The sequence below is a fragment of the Plasmodium relictum genome, assembly GCF_900005765.1.
Source record: "Plasmodium relictum strain SGS1 genome assembly, chromosome: 13".
Lineage (NCBI taxonomy): Eukaryota > Apicomplexa > Aconoidasida > Haemosporida > Plasmodiidae > Plasmodium > Plasmodium relictum.
The window spans coordinates 968752-990023 of NC_041691.1; the positions used below are offsets into that span (position 1 = coordinate 968752).

The 21272-nt window shown below is 16.4% G+C and overlaps 2 protein-coding genes across 2 annotated transcripts; one reads left to right on the forward strand and one right to left on the reverse strand.

Annotated features, from left to right (window-relative positions):
- Positions 1 to 216: 216 nt before the first annotated feature.
- Positions 217 to 2599, forward strand: PRELSG_1323700 (conserved Plasmodium membrane protein, unknown function; the record flags this gene model as incomplete). Its single annotated transcript, XM_028678772.1, has 6 exons — positions 217 to 385; positions 531 to 638; positions 738 to 876; positions 1159 to 1261; positions 1410 to 2343; positions 2472 to 2599. The coding sequence occupies 6 exons, from the start codon at positions 217 to 219 to the stop codon at positions 2597 to 2599; spliced, it is 1581 nt and encodes a 526-aa protein (XP_028535885.1).
- Positions 2600 to 14961: 12362 nt separating this feature from the next.
- PRELSG_1323800 (conserved Plasmodium protein, unknown function) lies at positions 14962 to 19985 on the reverse strand (the record flags this gene model as incomplete). The annotated part of the gene is made up of 7 exons (XM_028678773.1): positions 14962 to 15018; positions 15146 to 15251; positions 15384 to 15499; positions 15642 to 15777; positions 15868 to 15932; positions 16009 to 16225; positions 16300 to 19985. The coding sequence occupies 7 exons, from the start codon at positions 19983 to 19985 to the stop codon at positions 14962 to 14964; spliced, it is 4383 nt and encodes a 1460-aa protein (XP_028535886.1).
- Between the last annotated feature and the right edge of the window lie 1287 nt (positions 19986 to 21272).

The window sequence follows — 21272 nt, forward strand, 5'->3', positions numbered from 1 at the left end:
TACATAAGTATATATTATTCTTATATTAAATTAAAAGAGAAATATATTAAAAAAAAAAAATGAAAATTTCAATGTGATAATTTCAATTTGAATAATGTTTTAAAAATTCTTAATGATAGATGAAATGTAAAAATAAATTTACAAGATTTTTTTATCGTTTTAAAAAGTATCTTAATTTTTGAAAAAAAAATTAATTTTTTTTTTTTTTTCTACATAATGATTTTCTTGGGATTAAATAGTGATTACAATGCTCGAATAAATTTAAAAATAAAATTTATTGTAAAATCAATAATAAAAGTTTTAACTAAGCATTTAATTTTAATAAGTACTCTAAATTTAATTATATCACTATGCTACAATTATATTATAAAAAGAGACAGTAATCGTAATGGATAACAAAAATAAAATACATATATATATATATATATATGTGAACTTTATTATATTACGTTTATTATGGATTTTGAATATTTCAGTTTAAATAAAACATTAATATTTTCCCATTTTAACATTTTTTTTTTTTTTTAAAGACCAGTTAAATATCGTAGCACATCTATTAAGAGGAACATTTGTTAGCTCTATACCATCATGTTTAACCTTGTCATTATTAATATTCTTTAAAGAACAAAGTTTAAATAGTATGTATATATATATATATAACGTCTTTTTTATTAAAAATCTTTCCTTTATATATTTTCAACTGTATATATATATGCATATATTATTTTTTTTTATAGATTATAAATATAAAGAATGGAATTTATTAAATATAATATGTGTAATATTAACTTTTTATAGTATATTTTATACAAAAATAATCTTTTCAAAGGAATATGGGAATAATATATATGACATTATATATGTGGCAGCTGTATCGTAAGATCATAATATATTATAATCATATTTTATATATATTTTTAAAAAACAAATATTTTCATATGAATATAAATAGTATTTATATAAGTCTATAAAAATTACATTAAAAAAAATAAAAATATCTACATTGTTAAAAATGAATTATGAAAGTAAATATTGATCTTTCAAATAAAAAAAAAAAGAATTTATTAATATAAATTTTTCTTTGCAATTAGTGCAAAGTGTTTTAATATTATTAAATATTTCAATTAAAGTTATATGAATATTTTATTTTTTATATAGATACATACTACAAAAAAGATTTAATGATAGAAAATCAAATATTCACGATTTCCAATATTGTATGAATACAGAAACTAAAAATATAATTGAACTAATTCAAAAGGTTAATATAAAATGTTTTATATTCATTTATTTTTGTATATAGATTTTAAAATTTAATAAAATTCAAATTCCATACATATTAAATATAATAATATATATACATATATTATTTTATTATTTTTATTTATTTATTTTTTTTTTTTTTGTAGGGAATAATATTAAATATAATACCATTTATTTTCTCATATATATTGAGTTTTATTGTTGATATACTATTAACAATAATTAATAGCGTTACTTTTAATATTCTTATAAATATACTAATTCATCCTTTTGATGTTATATTGAATTTACCTAAAATATATAATTTATCAAATATTTATGTTATTAGCAATTTCTCATATTGTTTTTCTATATTTTCATCAATATGGATAACAACAATAGTAGAATATCATTTTATAATTTTTAATTTCTTATTCAATAAATATGACTGTAAAATTCTCACATCGTTAAATAAATTTCCAGTACATAAACAGTCGTCTTATCATGATGAATTTTTTGTTGTAAGTTGTATATATAACTATTTAAAAGACATAAGTTATAAAATTAAGGGAAATAATATTGAGATAACAAATATGGATAGAAAGACAAAATTAAAATTATTACTTTTTAAAAAATTAGTCCTGATTAATGCGAGTTTAAAATATAAAGATGAGATAAATATATTAAGTCATATATGTAACCCTATAAATACAATATTATTTGAAGATACAAAATTTTGGAATTCTTACATTGATTCATGTATTTTATGTATAGAAGATTTAATTGATCAATTAAAAAAGTATGTAAATATTTTTAATCACGACCAAACTATTTATTCCTATGAAGAAAAGTTAGAAATAAAAGGTGCATTAGAAAAATATAAAATAAATCAATTAAAAGATACTATTGTATTAGCATGTGTATATTTAAAAGGAGTTGCATTATGGGCAATTGCAATAAGCATTATTTGCAAAAATGTTATAGTATCGGTTATTAGAAAATTGTCATCAATTATAGTTTCTTTATCATATGTTTTATTTGATTTTTTAAATTTCATCAAAATAAATGAATTATATGATCCATTACATCATCTACTTTATGGTAAAACTTATAATTTTAAATTACACATATATATATTTATGTTCTCTCAAAATTTTATGAGATTTATACATATATTTTTATACCCTTTTTAATAAATATATATATTTTTACATTTGCTCATTTTGCAGAAATGAATTCCATTGTAGATATTTTTAAATTTTATAAAGAAGATATTTTAGATAACAAATATCAATATTCTTATAATTTATATAAAGGCTTATCATATTTATTTAGAAATAAAGCCTTAAAATACTAATTTTAATTTTTTTAATAAAAGAAATTTTGGAAATCACTCCTTTTTTAAAATATAGATTTATCTTTTTTTCCCACATAAGTAAAAATTAGCTTAAAAAAAAATTTTTTAAATAATATTAAACCAAAAAAAAAATATTTTTTATAAAATTGTATCTTTTTTTATTATTTTATTTTTTAGTTTTATTTGTCTAAATCAAAAATATATTTATGTAACTTTTTGTGTATTTTGTTTATATAATTATAAATTATGTACTTATATTTAAAAAATAAAATTTATTAAAATAGTTTTATTTACCATGCTTATATGAGAAATAAACATACAATACAACAAAAATATATATATATGAGTTATGTATGCATAAGAATATAAAAAAAAAAATTTTTTTTAAAACAAAAACTCTTAAAAACTAATGATAAATTATTACTCCTACTTGTAAATTAATAATATTTATATAACTATAAATTTTTTTTCTTAACATTATATACAGCTCATGAAATTATTTATATAAAGAGTGAATTAATGATCTATGAATGTAATAACTTTTCATAAGACACTATATAACTATATAGTTTTTCCTTATAACTTTTAAAAAAAATCTATGTAAATAATATATAAATATATAGCAACAAACACAGGTTAAAATAATATTGCGTACATAATTTATTATTTTATTTTGCTTTATTTTAAAAAGTAAAACATTTATAGATTTATGTAAATTTTTTATAATTAATTTATAATAACAATTAATAATATGGTTATAATACCTTGAAAAAAATAATAATTAATATTTCATAAAGCTAATTTTATCCGTAGAGGTAACTTTATTTTCTAAATCATTAGTACTAGTTATTTCAGTTTAAAAAAGAACAAATATTCTATAAAAATACTTTTTTTTATGTATTTCACTTTACCCTAATTTTAACTTAGTTTAAAAATAACAGAATATACAAAATTTTTTTTTTCTTATTTTTAAAATAAATCTCATAATATGTTTTATTTCACATAAAAAATAATTTTTATTTACCCTTTTAATATAAGAAAATAGTTTTCCACTTAAGTTTTATATTACTTAAATTTTAATATTTGTTTAGAACTTATAAATGCAGAAAAAAATTATCTTAAAACTCATATTAAGATATTTTTACTTATATGTATCATTTCTCACTTATAAGATATTTTATAAAACTTATCTTCACGAAAATATCGTTTTCAAAAGGCTTTTTTTTTTTTTTTAAATTCAAAATTTTCTACTTTTTATTAATTAGAATTTGTTTATATAATATATTCAGTTCCAATTTAACTTTTTATCTTTTTTGAAGTATACTAATTTTTTGTTAAAAATAAAAATAATTCCACCTCTACTACATTATATATTGATTTAAAATAATTTTTATCATAAAGTTCTCTAGGTTTTCTCGTTTACCCCATCTTTCATATTTTGATATACTGGACTTTTTGAATTTTTCAAATTGGCAAAATTTAAAATTTATTCATGAGAATCATTAAAATTAGATATAAAAGACTATTAATTACGTAACAAAATGTAAAAATTTAAATAAAATAAAGTAAAACTACAAAAATATATATAAGTTTTTCTAGGATTATATTACTAAACAACTTCAAAAAATGTTACAACAAAAAATAGAAAAAATTTTAGGATTTAGAATTAAAATGAAATTGTATATATTGTGCATACATTTTATATAATTTAATTGCTAAACAAAGAAAAATATTTTCAACTTTAAGAACTCTTAAAGATTATCATACATTAACTAATAAACTTATTCTTTATCATTATCCTAAAAGAAATTTTTTTATACAATAAAAAAAAATTAGATATAAAAAAAATATGTGATCTATGTTGGGAAATGAAATAATTTAATAATTATACGAAAGATAAGAATTTATGATTTTATACAAATAAAATTGAAGATTAAAACTCTTTAACAATTAAATATTTTGATTATAAATATAGAAAAATTCCAATAAATAAACATTTTCATTGGCATTTTATATCTATATATATTGAATGTATGTATTGTTTTTTAGTTTTTGAAAATTTCTATATGTAATCATATATTTATAAATCTTTTAATCTTAAATACATTTTAACTTTAATTTATGCATCAAAATTGTTAATTTTATATTTATTAAATATAGTTTTTAAATCACCTCATAATGTCAAATAAATTTACATAACTACAAAAACCAGAGAATACACATTATATAAGAACAAAGAATTAAAAATTATTATATGAAGGAAAAAACAAAAAAAAGGTAATGAAAATTAAATAAGTATTTTGCATAAAAATATTTCTAATATATTTAGAAATATAAGAAATTATTTCTTTTTTCTTAAATTCTGCAATATAACTATAGGAAAAGGAAAAACAAATATTTATTTATAATTCAGAATTTATTGCTACATATGCTGAAATGTAAAAATTATAAATTGTATAGTTTAAAATTAATCATTTGTATATGAATAATATTATATTTAATAGATTTTATTTTATGTATTAAATTAAAACAATGAAAATATTATAATGTAGATAATATTCATTTTATCCTATTGATATGTAATAGTTTATGAGTAGTTTTATTATATTTAAACTTAGTTATAGAACATTTTTCGTCCATACATAATATTACTTTAATATATTTTACGGTAATTTAATGATTTTTTTTTTTTAGAGAAATTTTATTGTTTGGAATAAACAAAAAAAAAATAAATTAGGAAATCCAGGAAACAACATGCTAAAATGAATGTGAATAAACGGAAAATTAAAATTATATAAATACCATCTATATTATTTTAAAATTGTACTTTTTATTCATTAAATTAATAAATAATTATCTAATAAAAACAATTTAACCATGGTATTAGTTATTTTTTGTAATTTTACATTTATTATGAAGTAATAGTCATTAAAACATTGTTTTTTTATTACCATATTTTTTGGATTTTAATTTTTTAAAACTCTTTAAATAAGTTTTCAAAATATTAATTTGTTTTAGAATATAAGCATTTATATCTTTTTCGCATTTTCTATTTGGTAGTTTCATTTTAATAATATTTTTCTATAGAATTTTTTCAACGAGTTCATAATTATTCATTTCACTCTTATTATTTTTAAAAAATTATTTTAATGAATATTTTTATAGATATTTTTTACATAAAGACTTTTTTTAAACCTTTTCATTTATTAATTTCATTTTTTGTTTTTCTTTATTATTCATTAATAGAAAAATATTTGAAGCAAATTTATAATACTTTATTTGAGCCTTTGCCAACTTTCTAATATCTTTATTATATAATGAGAACTTTTTTTTTTCATTGTAACAATAGAAATATAAATTATAATAAAGATTTGTTTGATTATTTTTTGAACTTCGTGGTATATTCTCTTTTATATGTTATGTTACATACTAATAAGTAGTATATCATTGATTCATATTTTATATTTTCTAATTTTTTCATTCTTAAAAAGTATACTTAATAGTTTGAATTAGAATATGAAATATTTCCACTTAATTGTATTTTATGATAAAACTCTTTTAGGTTAGTAATACACTCATTATATTAACTTTCGTTAAGTAAAAAAAAGTGAAGATTATTACAACATTCTTACAGAAAATTATGAAATTAAAAATAATATTTTTACCGTTTACATTATTATAATATTTTTTTATTTTTACTATTTAAATTAAAAGTCCGTAAAATAAATATTAGAACTTGAATGCAAAAAGATTTTTTTATATCATAATATATAGAAATTGCATATTAAATAAAAACCATTATAATTTTTATCAAAAATTTCGTAAGAATTAAAATGTTTTATGAGAGAAAAAAAATATATGTATGCATAAAAAAAATGGAGTTATAAGAATAAAAATAAAAATTTTCAATTTTCATAAAAATTTTTATTTTCAATTTTCACGTCAGACTATATCTGTTTTTAATCACAGTATAGAACTTTTTTAATTTATTTAATTAGTTGTCAAAATTTAATATCATTATTTTTAGGTAAAAAATTAGATAATTTTTATTTTGTGTTCGTGTTATCAATGTAACACATTTATCTTATCCTAAATACGTTAAGGCTTTTTATGTACTGGTAATTAAAATATACATTTTTATTATTTTCAATTTTAAAAAAAAAGTTAAGGCTTTTTGTTTAATGATCAATTCCGTTTATATTTGACACAATTTAGTGAAAAAAAGATGAAGATTCATATATTTTAATAAGTAAATAATGAAAATAATTCTAATGGTATTGTTTTAGGGTTTAATTACTCTTTCTCATTACAATTTTATAAGGAATGAAATTAACTTGAAATATCATAAATGAAAAATAACTTAAAATTAAATTATACATTTTCTCTCTTACATTTTTATAATTGTTACAGAATAACAAATAAAATTAGGTTCTTTCATTTAAATTTATGAATACTTTTAAAATTTTAGTAAAAGTTTATTTCTTTCTTGAAGAAATTATGATTCTTTTATCATGACGCAATAAAATAAAAGTGACAAGTTGTAATATACAATAAAAGTTTTTTTTTTCATTTTATGTAGATATTTTATTCAAAAAGTATATTTTTAATTCATCAATTCAATTTAATAAAATTATCTTAAAGTTTATGTATCTTCTTTCAACTTTTTATTGAAGATGAATATGATAGTATTTTATTAACTGAATAGTGAATAACACACTGTTATTTATGTTTCATTAATTTGTTGTACATTCTTTTTCAGCCTCATATTTATCAATACACATTACAAAAATAATAACTTTGCAAATTTGTCCTTGGTCTTTAGGTCCTGAGATAACCAATATTTCTATATTTTACTGTTAATATTTAATGAGGAAGTTTCAATATATCTTTCTTCTACAATAGTTCAATCAAATTTTCATTAATAATATAAAAATAAAAAAGCTTCACAATGAATTAAAAAAAAAAAAACATACAGTCATTGTGTATACTGCAAAAATACATTCCGCTTTTATAATAAAATGTTATTTAACTTGTAAAATATACTCTACAGTTTCATTTTTTTTTCTTTAGAACACCTTGTAACACTACATGAAACATATGTTTAAACAATAAATATGTTATAATTAAGGAGATATATATTTAGTTGAATTCATTATTAACTTTGTATTTTATATAAATAAAATAATTTAAAAAAATACATAATTCTAAAAAAAAAGAAAAATTAAAAATATGTAAAAATATAGGTACAGGTAGATTTGAATTATAAAATAAAATTATAAAAAAAACATAATATTAAGTTCTAGAAAATTATTAAATAGTTATTTGAAATAAATAAAAACAATTATTATAAAAAATAAATATATTACGTAGATTTACAGTATATATACAAAAAGTAACAATAGTTATGTAATAAGATATTTTAATTATACAAGGTTAAAATAAAGTAAATAAGTATTTTATTAATTAAATTCTACATAATATGAAATACATAGAAAGACAATAAAGTAATAAATAAATAGTTTAAGTACATAAAATAGAAGTAAGCAAATACATAGAACAGAAAAACGGCTAAAAAAAACATAATAAATTAACACATATGAAGTAAAATAAAAAAAAAATTTTAATAAATTCAGGGAAATAAAAAATAATTTATTTATTTAATTATAATGGGAAATTTTGTTTTTAACTCAAATAAATTAGTCTTATAATCTTTGATTTCTTCACAATATATTAATCTGTTTACTAATTTTGCTTTATATAATAACAATCATTATCCGTTTCGTTTTTTTTTTTAAATTTATAATAATTATTCTTTTAAAAATATTTTAAATAAAAAAGAAAGTATAATTAAATTTAAATAATATAAATAGGAATATATTAAAATAGAAATAACTCATTATACAATTAATTGATATAATATTTAAAAAATATAAATAAATTGTTATAATAAATAAATAAATAAATGATTAAATTATTTTAGGTAATAAAGATAATTTATAAACGAATATTTAATAAATTAATAAAATAATCATGATAAATATAATTAAGTAAAAAATATATATTCTATATAAAAATAAAATAATATTATATTAGAGAATAAATAATATAATTATATAAGCAATTTCATTAAAAGATAATTAAAGATGAGATATATATATATCTAAAATATATAATAATAGTTAATATAAAATATAAATAATTTGTTTACACAAAATATCAGTTATATTTAAATAATATTTATAAATAATCAGTTTAATTTGAATTGAAAATTAACAATTATTATAAAATTAATGATTATGATATAATTAATTAAAATAAATATATATAAATAAATAATAATTTTTATAAATAAATGAATGACACAATTAAATTAATATAAATTTTAAATTGGAAAATTTAATAATAATTATATAAATAAATAAAAGTAAATAAAATTATTAAATAGATAAAACAAGTATAAACAAATAATAATATTAATTACATAAATAAAATAAATAAATAAAATAAATATAAATAATATAAATAATATTAATTATATAAATAAAATAAATAAAATATAATAATAATTAATTATATAAATAAAATAAATAAAATAATTAAATATTAATTATATAAATAAAATAATTAAATAAATAAAATAATTAAATATAAATATTATTAATTACATAAATTAAATAAATAAATAAAATAAATATAAATAATATAAATAATATTAATTATATAAATAAAATAAATAAAACATAATAATAATTAATTATATAAATAAAATAAATAAAATAATTAAATATTAATTATATAAATTATATAAATTGTATAAATTGTATAAATTAAATAAATTAAATAAATTAAATACATTAAATAATTAAATATTAATTATATAAATAAATTAAATAATTAAATATTAATTATATAAATAATTAAATATAAATATTATTAATTACATAAAATTAAATAATTATATATATAATTGATAATAATAAAATATCAATAATCATTACATAAACTAGATAAATAAATTTTATATAAATAATTAATAATCATTATAATATAAAACAAGTAATTAAATTAATTATATAAATAGATATAGATAATTAATGATAGCAATTATATAAATTAAATAATTAAACACTAATTATATAAATAATAAATTAAAGAAAGAAAATAATTAAATAATAATTAATATATGTGAACTAAAGGATTAAAATAGTAAATATAAAAAATTAATAAAAATACCCATTCAAATATTAATTACATAAATTAATATAACTATTAGATAAATTAATTGTGTAAAAAAAAATTAAACAAAAGAACAAATAAAAATGAATAATTAATAGTATATATATAAGTTAAATATAATTAAATTTATATAGATAATAAATTAAAACAATTAATTAAATAATAATTATTTTAAATTAAATAATTAAATTTATATAGATAATAAATTAAAACAATTAATTAAATAATAATTATTTTAAATTAAATAATTAAATTTATATAATAATAAATTAAAAACAATTAATTAAATAATCAAATTTGTATAAACAATAAATTAAAACAATAATTAAATAATAATTATTTTAAATTAAATAATTAAATTTATATAATAATAAATTAAAAACAATTAATTAAATAATCAAATTTGTATAAACAATAAATTAAAATTATTAATTGAATAATAATTGTGTTAAATTAAATAATTAATTTTATATAAATAATAATAAATTAAAATAAATCGTAAAATAAAATTAAATAATTAATATAAATAACAATTTTTAATAATAATTATATAATTTTATTTAAATAACATAAAGATAAATAATTAAATTAATAGGAATAATTAATTATTATAAATAAAGAAAATTAGGTAATAATTAAGATAGCACTTAATTTTATATGGATGAATTATATAAAGACATATATAAATAAAATAAAAGATAAACTTATATAAATTAAATAATAATAATAATTAAATTAATATTAATAACTAAACTAAAAAAGTTTAAAATTAAATTAATAAAATTAAACATTACTATTTAAAATAAAAATAAAAAACTAAATTAATTTATTATGAAAATAATTAATTTGACTATAAGATTTTATTATTATTAAAATATATAATTTATAAAAGCATAATTAAACTATAATTATTAAACTAATAAAAATAAATAAAGATATGTATTGTTAAATAATTCTAAAGATTATTAATATTAATGTTAATGAATATATTGAAGAATAATTATATCGATAAAGTAGATAATGAAATATGTATTAAAAAAAAATAAAAACATGTTAATAAGAGCTACTATTTTTTTTATAATTGTTCTAGAAGGATCTTTAATTATTCATATTTTCAAAACATTCTTATTATATTTTATTGTAATTGGTACTATTTTTTTATTTAATCACATCAATATAGAAAAAAAATTATTAGTGATTTTTTATATTTAAAAATATGCAATCCAATATACATTTATTTTTTATTAACTTTTTTTAAAGTATTAAAATTTTAGTTTTGATGCTTTTATATTCTTGGTGATAATTTATGTTTATTAAAGTTCAATGCCCCATATATTTTTTTGAAGAATAGTTAGGAATATAACATATATATTTATCAATGAATAAGGAACGTGAAAATTAAGTTATAAATCAAGCTACTTCCTACTTAAAAATAACTTTTAGTCATGAAATATCAAATGAAATTCTATATAATATAGTGATATTTATGTAAAAATAGAAAAATGTTAGTAATATATAACATTTAGTCTGATTTTTTTTAGAATTATAGACTCTTATAAACTTTATGTTTTTTATTTAATTTTAAAAGTATATATAATTATATTAAAAGGAAGAAACAAGATATAATAAATCATAAAACATATAAATATATTAAACAATCAAGGAAAATAATGTTGAACACGTTCTTTATAAAATATTATGTTGTATATAGAAAAAATAATGTACATTCCTCAAGAGAAAGGATAAAATTGTTAATCCAAAAATAATAGGAGGATATGCCATTAATATACGTCTTTTATAAATTTTTTCTTAGAAAATGTGTAAGCAGAATCTTAGTATAAAATAAAGTACATATATATTATTTGAGGTACATTCGACAGATTTACCCTAATAAATGTAAAGAAGACTTAATATTGATCATTTTGTGTTTTCCATTTATAAAAATATATTTTGTAATTAATCAAGAACCTTTAAGTATAGTATGTTAATTATGGAGAATGATAACTATATGTAAGTTTATTAAATATTTAAAGTGTTTAAAGAATAAATATTTTATAAAAGGGAAAATGTTCAAATGTATATTATACTTTATTTGGAGATAAAAAAAAATATTTTCTTAAACTAATGAGTCATATATCAAATGGAAACTTTATCATTATTTATTTAATAACATATTCTCGTCCACATGATGAATATATCCACTTTTATAATTCTAAAGAAAGTTTATGGTTTAAAATAAATGGTAATTTTCTTTTATATTTATTATGTTATATGTATCTTTTAAAAGAAAACTAATTCAAAACCAAAAATATATCTGATCGTTTAAAATTAAAAGAGTTAAAAATAAAAAATTCCTGTAAGTTGAATTTATACATTGATATATAAAAATTTTGGTGGTAATTTTTATAAAAAATGAGCATATTTTATGTGATATCAATACAAAAAAAGATTGTAAGGATAATTATAATTTTTTTTTCATATATGACAAGTAGCATGTCTCTTAGGTAAATTAAACCATTGATTTTAAATTATATATACAAAATTTGAACCTTTAGGTGGGTGATTATAATCCCCTGTATTAATATTATTCAAGAAAATTCATACGAATATTATTAGTTTATTAATATATTTCTGTAAAATAAACTTTTCTTGGATATTACTCTGGTAAATTTTTTGAATTCTAGATTTAATGATCTATAATAAATCTAGGAATATTCTTTAGATACATAATTTTTAATAGTAATTTTCCCTTTTCATATATATTACGTATCTTTTTTAAATAAATTTTAAATTATTACGGGATATTTTTTCTATAATTTTTATATTTTATATCATTTATAGTCAACACAAATAATAATAATTATAAATGACAATGTTAGCAAAAATTAAAATTCACCCAAGTTGTAATTCTCAACGAGAATGTTAAATAAAAGGGATTAGTTCGTATATAAAAATAAAATACATCGTATTATAAGGGAATATATTTAAGTTTCTTGAATTTAATAATAAATTTGAAATTATAAATGATAATTTCAAATTTCTTTTAAAATCATGATACTAATAAAAGTAAAGATACTTTTTTTAGTATATAAAAAAATTTTTAAAATATAAAACTTTTAATAAACAAAACTAAAAAATTATGGAAAAATTATTGTATAAAATTAAAAAATGTGTGATTCAATAATAAGATTATAAATAAACAAAATAACGTATTCCTAGATGAAAATAAAACAAAGAAAAGATAAATTTACAAATGTTTAAAGAAAAGGCTTTTTTTTAAAATAACTTGTAGAGAAAGATTCAAACAAAAAATAGAATTGTTCCAAGAAAATATATAGGGAATAAGTATTTTATTAAATTAAACCTTCTATAAAAAAACACAATAGATAAAAAATAGATATGAAATATTTTATAAGATATGTATAATTCTGAAAAATTATGACATGGCTTACTAATAATTTCATTCAAAAATTTAAAGAATTAGTATAATAAAATAAATTATTATAAATATTATTGATATACAGAAACGTCTTTAATATAGTCTTGTTGAAAAAAAAATTTCAAATTTATGTATACGTAATAATGATTAATTCAAGAATGCAAATTAAATGAAAAAAAATATATGAATACACAATATCATGCTTTTCTTAATTCATAGTGTAAAAATTATATTTATAGTATGTTTTACTGATGAATGTGGAAACTTATGCTATTATTCTTGAAAAATATAAAATTCCTTAATAAATTAAATTCTTTAATCTAAATTAATCTATTTTTTTATAAATATATGTATCTTTTAATATTATAATAATTTCTGTTTTTTGCATATTCCTAAAATATTATTTCTAGAACATTTTATATGCTGTAATATATTTTTTCTTAGATATTAAATTTTAATAACTTTTCATTCACTAATATATTGTAGCATTATATACATGTCAAAAGGTTTTACATGTTCATTATTCAATTATAAAAAATATTTTATTATTTTTTTCGTAGTATTGTGCTACTTATATGTTAATCTAATTTTTGACACACTATAGATAGATAGCCTTGGATTACATATAGAACATATATTGATAGGTTTTTTTTATTATGTATTTATATATACAATATTAATTTTATTATAGTAAAAATTTTCGCTGTAAATACTAAACATATACGTCTTAAATACACTATATAAAAGGAAAATTAATATGAACTAGTAGATTTTTTTTAATGAATAAAATGATAATCTTATTTTTTAACTTGAGAAATTCTTAATACATAAATTATATATAAAAGTTCTTTTTTGTTTTAAATGAAAATAGTTCAGTTATTATACATATTAGAATATTTTAGAATTAAAATTTTGTTTTCTGTATACATTAATATATCATATAATAAATAAATACAGTTATTCGACTTTTTGAATAATATTTCACGTCAAAGATAAACATTTATTTGTTCATACGAAATTATGATAGTGTTAAAGAATCTATAAAATCCATTTTTTATTTATTATTGAACACATGAAAAACACGAAATAATGTAAATTATTTCGACAAATTCAAGTAATATAATAACTTGCTTATATTAATGTTATTCTGGTATTTTGTATGCGTATTATGTAATACTTAATCATGACAAATATTTTATGGATAGTAAAACTAAAAAGAGTTGTTTTAATTCATCTTTTGCATTTAGATAATATTTTTCATGTAATTTTAATATACATATAAAATATATATTTATGAATTAGGGGAAATTTCTTAATAAAAACTAGAGTAGGCATGCTTGTGCTTTTTAAGGTAACCTTAAGTACATAACCTTCAAAAATTATACTTCGTTCAAACCTTGATAATTATGAATGCATAAAAAAAAAGTGTACCTTTATTTTAAAAAAGCATAATTTTTAATTTACAAATGTATTTTCTTTTTCAGTAATACCTTGCTATATTTTAAATATTATTTTCTCCAAACTTGCATTAAAATATATTTTTTTTTTTAATAAATGAATTTTATAAATTTTGACAAAGAAATGCATCAATGCATATAATAAAATAAAAAAAAAAAAGGATTCACAAAAAAAAAAAAAAAATATTTTTTATTTATATATATAAAATTGTGAGTTTATAAAAAAAAGACTAGTTTATGATGACTGATGCTATTTTTTTTAATTGTATTTCTTTATCGGATAATTCCTAAAATGAAAAAAAAAAATTGTTAAATTATAGAGTATCCTTATTAATTAAACATATAAATATATAATTTACATCAAATCAATAGAAATAAAGATATACAAACGTAAAATATAAAAAAGAAATGAACCTTTTCTTTGAGAAGTAATTTTTGAGTTTTTATTTCGCATTCCTCATTCTTTTCAAATAGTTCCTTTTCTAACTTCATGATTCTATTTTTCATTTCTTCTTCATTTCTAAAAAATTAGACAAAAAGAAAATATTATTTAAAAATATTTTTTTTTAAAAAAAAAGAAAAGGCATACAACAATATAGCTATTTGTTCATGTAATTTTGTTAATTCTTTCTGTCTCATTATTATTTATTACTTTTCGTAATTCATAAGGTATCTTTTTGATATTTCTAAATTTTTATTGGCATTATTTAATTCTTCATTTAGATTTTTGTTTAATCCTGTGAAATTTTCGATTATTAATGCTTGTTCCTGCGAAATAAATATATAAAAATATACCATTAAAAAATATTTTTTATATTACACAATTATGGGATATATATATATTTTCATTTAATATACGTATCATTTTATGAACTCTAAAATGTTTTACTATTTTTTTTTAATGAATTACCTTTAATTCATTGTCACTTTTGTTTATTATAGTTTTAAGCTCTTGTATATCACTACTATATGTTTTGATTTTTTTTTCTTTTTCATCTAATTCTTTTTTTTTGTCACTTAATTCTTTAACGACAACAATCAATTTTCTATTAAAAAAAAAAAAAAAAATATTGTTGTTTTAATATTAAAATATTATATTGTAGTAAAAGGAAAAATAAAAAAAATAATTTTCTTACTTGAATGTTCCTTCTAATTCATTATTTTGATTTTCTTCTATTGTTTTCAATTTTTCATTTTCACTCTGTATAAAAAAAAAAACATAATATAAATAATTCAAAAAAAAAAAGTTTTTTTATATATTCTTTTGATTTTATTACAGTTAGAGAATTAATAACATTTATTCCTTCATTAATTCTATTTGTTTGGTCACTTAATTTATTATTTAGAGCTTTATTTTGAGATTGTATTTGTGTATATTTTGCTTGAAGAGATTTTAGTAAAGATTCCATTGAAACTGTTCTATTTTTTATGTTTACATTTTCTTCTTCTGTTTCTTTTTTTTGCAAATATACTTCTTCATATTTTTTCTGTAGTCTATAAAAAAAAAATTAAATTTTATTATTTTATCAATTTTTCTTTTATCAAACTTTTTTTTTTTTTTCACATACTCATCTATTATTTCATTTTTTTGAGCAATAATATTTTCCAAGTTGTTATTTTCTTGAACTTTTCTATTAATTTCAATCTCATTCTCTTTCCTAATTTTTTGAATTAAAATATTGTGAGCATTTTGTTTCTCTTCTATTTCTTTATTTAATACATTTATAACATCTTTATATCTTTCAAGATCTTGTTTATAAATTTCTAATCTTGATTGGGATTCATTAAATTGAGAATTCAAGTTTTTTATTTTATTGGAATAAAAGCTAATATCAGATGACCTCGTTATATTATTGTGCAACAAAATGTTTAATAAATATTTTTTTGAATATTCATCTGCGTCTTTTGAATAAAACAGAAAATTATGTAATAAAAAATTAAATAAATACTGCGTATTATAAATAGTATCAAAATAAAAATTAAAAGAACTTTTTCTATTTTTTATTGTTTCAAAAAAAATTTTATCAAAATTAAGGAAAAAGGAATTTTCGTAATTTGCACTTGCGTATTTATATTTTAAAGAAGGGAAAATATTTTTGTTTCCTATATTTTCATTACTAGTAATATTTTTATTGAGATTTTGGGAATAATTAGTATTAATATGATTTGGTAAATAATTATCATTCTTATCACTTAACAAATATCTATTTTCTTCTTCATATAAATATTTTCTATTTATATCATCAAATTCATGAGAATTTCTTTTATTTAACTTGTTCAATAATGAATTGTAATTATCATCTTCATGTAACGATAAATTTTTTTTTGAGTTTCCCTTTAAAAAACCCTTGTAATCAATGAAATTTTCTGTATATTTCTCTAAATAACTGTCTAAATTATAATAATGCCTTACTATATTTAAAATTGCTATTTTCATATTTGAAAGTTCAATATTTTTATCATAATCTAAAATAGATTTTTTATACAAGAGAAATGATATTGAATAAACACAATTATAAATTATTAGGGAATCTTTTGATTCATATAAAGAAGATATTAAAAATGTTAATGCTCCTGATTCGTACAAAGCTTTATGTATTTTGATAATATTAGGTTGGTTATTATAGTGAATATTCTTTATAAATATACTAGATTTTAAGTCTGCTGTTTCATTTAAGTTGTTAGTTTTTTTATTTAACGAATAATTTAATAATAGAGATATATACCCGCAAACTAATTTAATATTTTTCATATTAACACTTTTTTTTAATTCTTCGATAAAATAATCTATGTATTCAAAAGTATTTTCATGTATAGTTTCGTAAAATTTTGTTTTCATTAAGGTAAATAAAAAATTAATAATAACAATTATATATCTTGTTTTTTCGATATTTTCTTCTATATGAAATATAGTATTTGAAGAATAAACATCTGGAATTATGTGTAAGTTAATTAATATAGCCTTTATTACAGCATTTCTTTCATTTGTTTTTATGTTATCAAATATCCTACAAAATATTTCCTTATAAAATTTATTTCCCTCATTTTCATTATTTGATGCATAAGAATAATTTAAATTATTTGCATTCACATTTTTCGATAAATTATATGCAGGTGCATTTATGTTTTGCCCATTTACATTCATATATGAACTATTTAAATTTCTTAAATTATAATTATTTGTACTTAAATGGGTTCCATATGCAAAATTATTGTTCAAATTATTTTGGACATTTTCTAAATTATTTTTTTTAGCACAAAATTGGCAATATAAATGTATCAATTTAGAGAAAATGAGAGAAATTACTGTTGCCAAACTTTTATTTTTATGGATAGTTGATAAAAACAACATATTTATGTGTTCATTTATATTATTGAAAATTGAATTAAATTTTTTATCTTCATTATATTTTATAATATAATCATTATTTTCATTTAAAATATGAAATATTGTTATGGAAACATTTGGAAATTTAATTAAAATTATGTAAAAGAGAAATGATATATTTGTTACAAGTTCATACTGTTTATTAGATAACAATCTGGAAGAATACGTGACAAAAATAAAAAGCACTTTTGTTATATTTATATTTTCTTCAAAAAAATAGACAAATTTTTTGTCATTAAAACAGAATATAAGTGTGTCTATAATAGTTCTCATTCTAATTAAATTACCGTTATTTACAATATTTTCAAATAGTAGCATAGGAGAAAAATAGTTTTCTTTTTCTAATTCTTCAGGAAAAATGAATATATATGTCTTGTATAAACTAATATAAAAATTTTTATACACTTCAATATCATCATATTCATTTAAATATTTATAATATTTTGATAAAAATATTTTTAATTCATTAAGATCATCACTTGAATTCATAATTTTTTCTCTAACAGCATCTAAATTCATTAAGTTATTAATTATATTTAAGCTCTTCAATAGAATATTACAGTATGTGACTCGATTTTTACCTAAAAATAGTAATTCATCCTTTCCATCCATAAAAGATAAATTAGTATTTGTACTTCCATTTAATAAATTGGAAGAAGTTAAAATTTGCTCCTTTCTATTTCTACGTACATTATTTTCTGCGTGCATTTTCATCATATCTGAATACAGTAAAGAGCTATCTTTTATCATATCTTCTAAATAAAAATTTAAAAAATTTAAGAGATAAAAAAAAATTTTATAAAAGTAAATATGATTATTATATATTTTGAATGAATTGCATTCTTTTGATGTTACTCTCAAATAATTTGTATTGTTATTAATTGTGCTGTTGTGATGAGAATTAGTATTATTATCATTTGACGAAAGATGACTTCTAAGATTTGAAGTAACATACTTTCTTTTTATGTTATTTTGTGAGGTATTCATTTTTGCAATATTAAAATAAGAACTACTTTTTTCATTTACTAGTTTTAGCTCTTCATTTTCAGTCTCTTTTATGTCAAATGTAACAATATTGCTGGTAATATTTTCTAGACAATGTAAACATAACGTTAATAAGTAAATATAATTATAATAATTTTCATTAACACTATCTCGAAAGAAATAGATTTTTAAATAGTTATAAAATGATGACATATTTCCATTTTCTGAACTTATGGAGTACTCAACTGATCTTATTAGGTAAAATAAATATTTTATTATGTCGAATTCCTCTCTTTTCACTTCATTTAATGACAATTCATCATTCACATGTATTCTTGAGTTTTTATCTAAATATTTAGTTTTATTAGTAAAATCAGTCAAGTTGATATTTTGTTTAAGAGCATCATTAGTAAACATATTTTTTTTAAGTGTTCTATTTTCATTATTCTTTTCTTGATCTATTTTATCCTCTTCAGTATAATCTTTATTTTTTTTTATTTCACCTCTTAACATATAGTACTTGAGTTTATCTGAGATACTTAAAATGCTAATATTATATAAAGCTTCTATATGTTGTTTATTTAAAAGATCGAGTTTCAAAAAATAACTTTCACTTGTATATGGTTTTTCATTATTACTGTTTTCAAAAACATTTATGATATTTTCATAATAATTTTTGTATATATAATTATAATAATTAACCAATTCACGCATACATTCCTCATTGTCATTTATTAAATCTAAATCATATATATTATTTCTATATTCTTCTAAGCATAAATTCAAATATTCTGAATAATCATAACTAAAATTTTCCTTGTTATGAGAAAATCTTCTTGTTTCTTTACTATGAAGATTTGATAAACTATCTCTTTTAAGCATCTTTAACTTAATAATACATTTATATAAAGATACATATACTATTTTATAGGTATATAAATTGCCCTAAATATATATATATATATGCATATATAATTTTTTGGGGATATATAATTTATTCTTTAAATAAAAAACATTTAATATATTAAAATTAAATGACAAGATATATTTACATCTAACAAAATATAAAATCCTTTACAATATGTCTACGAATTAATGAAAAGTTTAAATCATTTTTTTTTTTTTTTAAATAAATTGAAAATATTATTTATATAGTTTCATATCAATTTATTTAAAAAATAATCAAAGAAAAAAAAAAAAGAAAAGAAAAAAATAGGATATATAAAGCACAAAAGGCAAGATTTACAATGTCAAAAAAAAGAAATTTTTTTTTTATTATATACTTAATATAATTAAAAGTTATATAATTTTAAAATGAAACTTGACAAAAGAATATTTAAAAAAAAATGTATGGAGTTAAAAGAAATTACTGAAAATTTTATAGATGTAAACTAATAGTTTAATAAATCAATATGTATTTGTATTTAAAAAATAAAAAAAAAATAATTTGAATTTTTTTTTTTTTCTGCTTTGATTTATTTTTATTTTTAAAATGTGTGTGCGTAATATATAATGTATTTTTTTTGAAAAAACGTTAAATTTGTATTTTTTGTTTTTTCAAGTTCTTAAAAGCTCAAGTGAGTTTTTTATGTAATTATATATTTTATTGAATACTAGTATTTATTTTTTTATAATTTATATTTGAATATTCATGTAAACAAGAATTACATAAATTAATAAACGTTAATAAAACATGTAATATTTCTTAAGAAGAAAAATAAGTGTATTATTTATCATATTTCTGGAATTTCAATTTTATTTAATAGTTTTGATACAACATATATAGCAAGAAAAAATAAAAAATAAAAAAAAATAAATATATAAATAAAATGTATTCTTTTTATTACTATATATTTTATTTATTATCCTTATTGTAAGTTACTAAGAATTTTATAAAAAAAAATTTCGAAAGACAAATATATATATATATATATATGTATTGAAAAATTGTTTTTTTTTTTTTTTTTTTTGTCATCTCTTAAAAATTTAGTAAAATAGAATTATTTAAAAAAAAAAAAAAAATACATAATTTAACAACTTAGTAGATAAATAAAACATTTCATTGTTCATGAATTCATTTGTGAATTTTACCAATGAACAAATCATTAGTTTTTATTGTTCTACTAAAAATATATGCATTTCTATTTATATAACTGAAGATGAAAATTA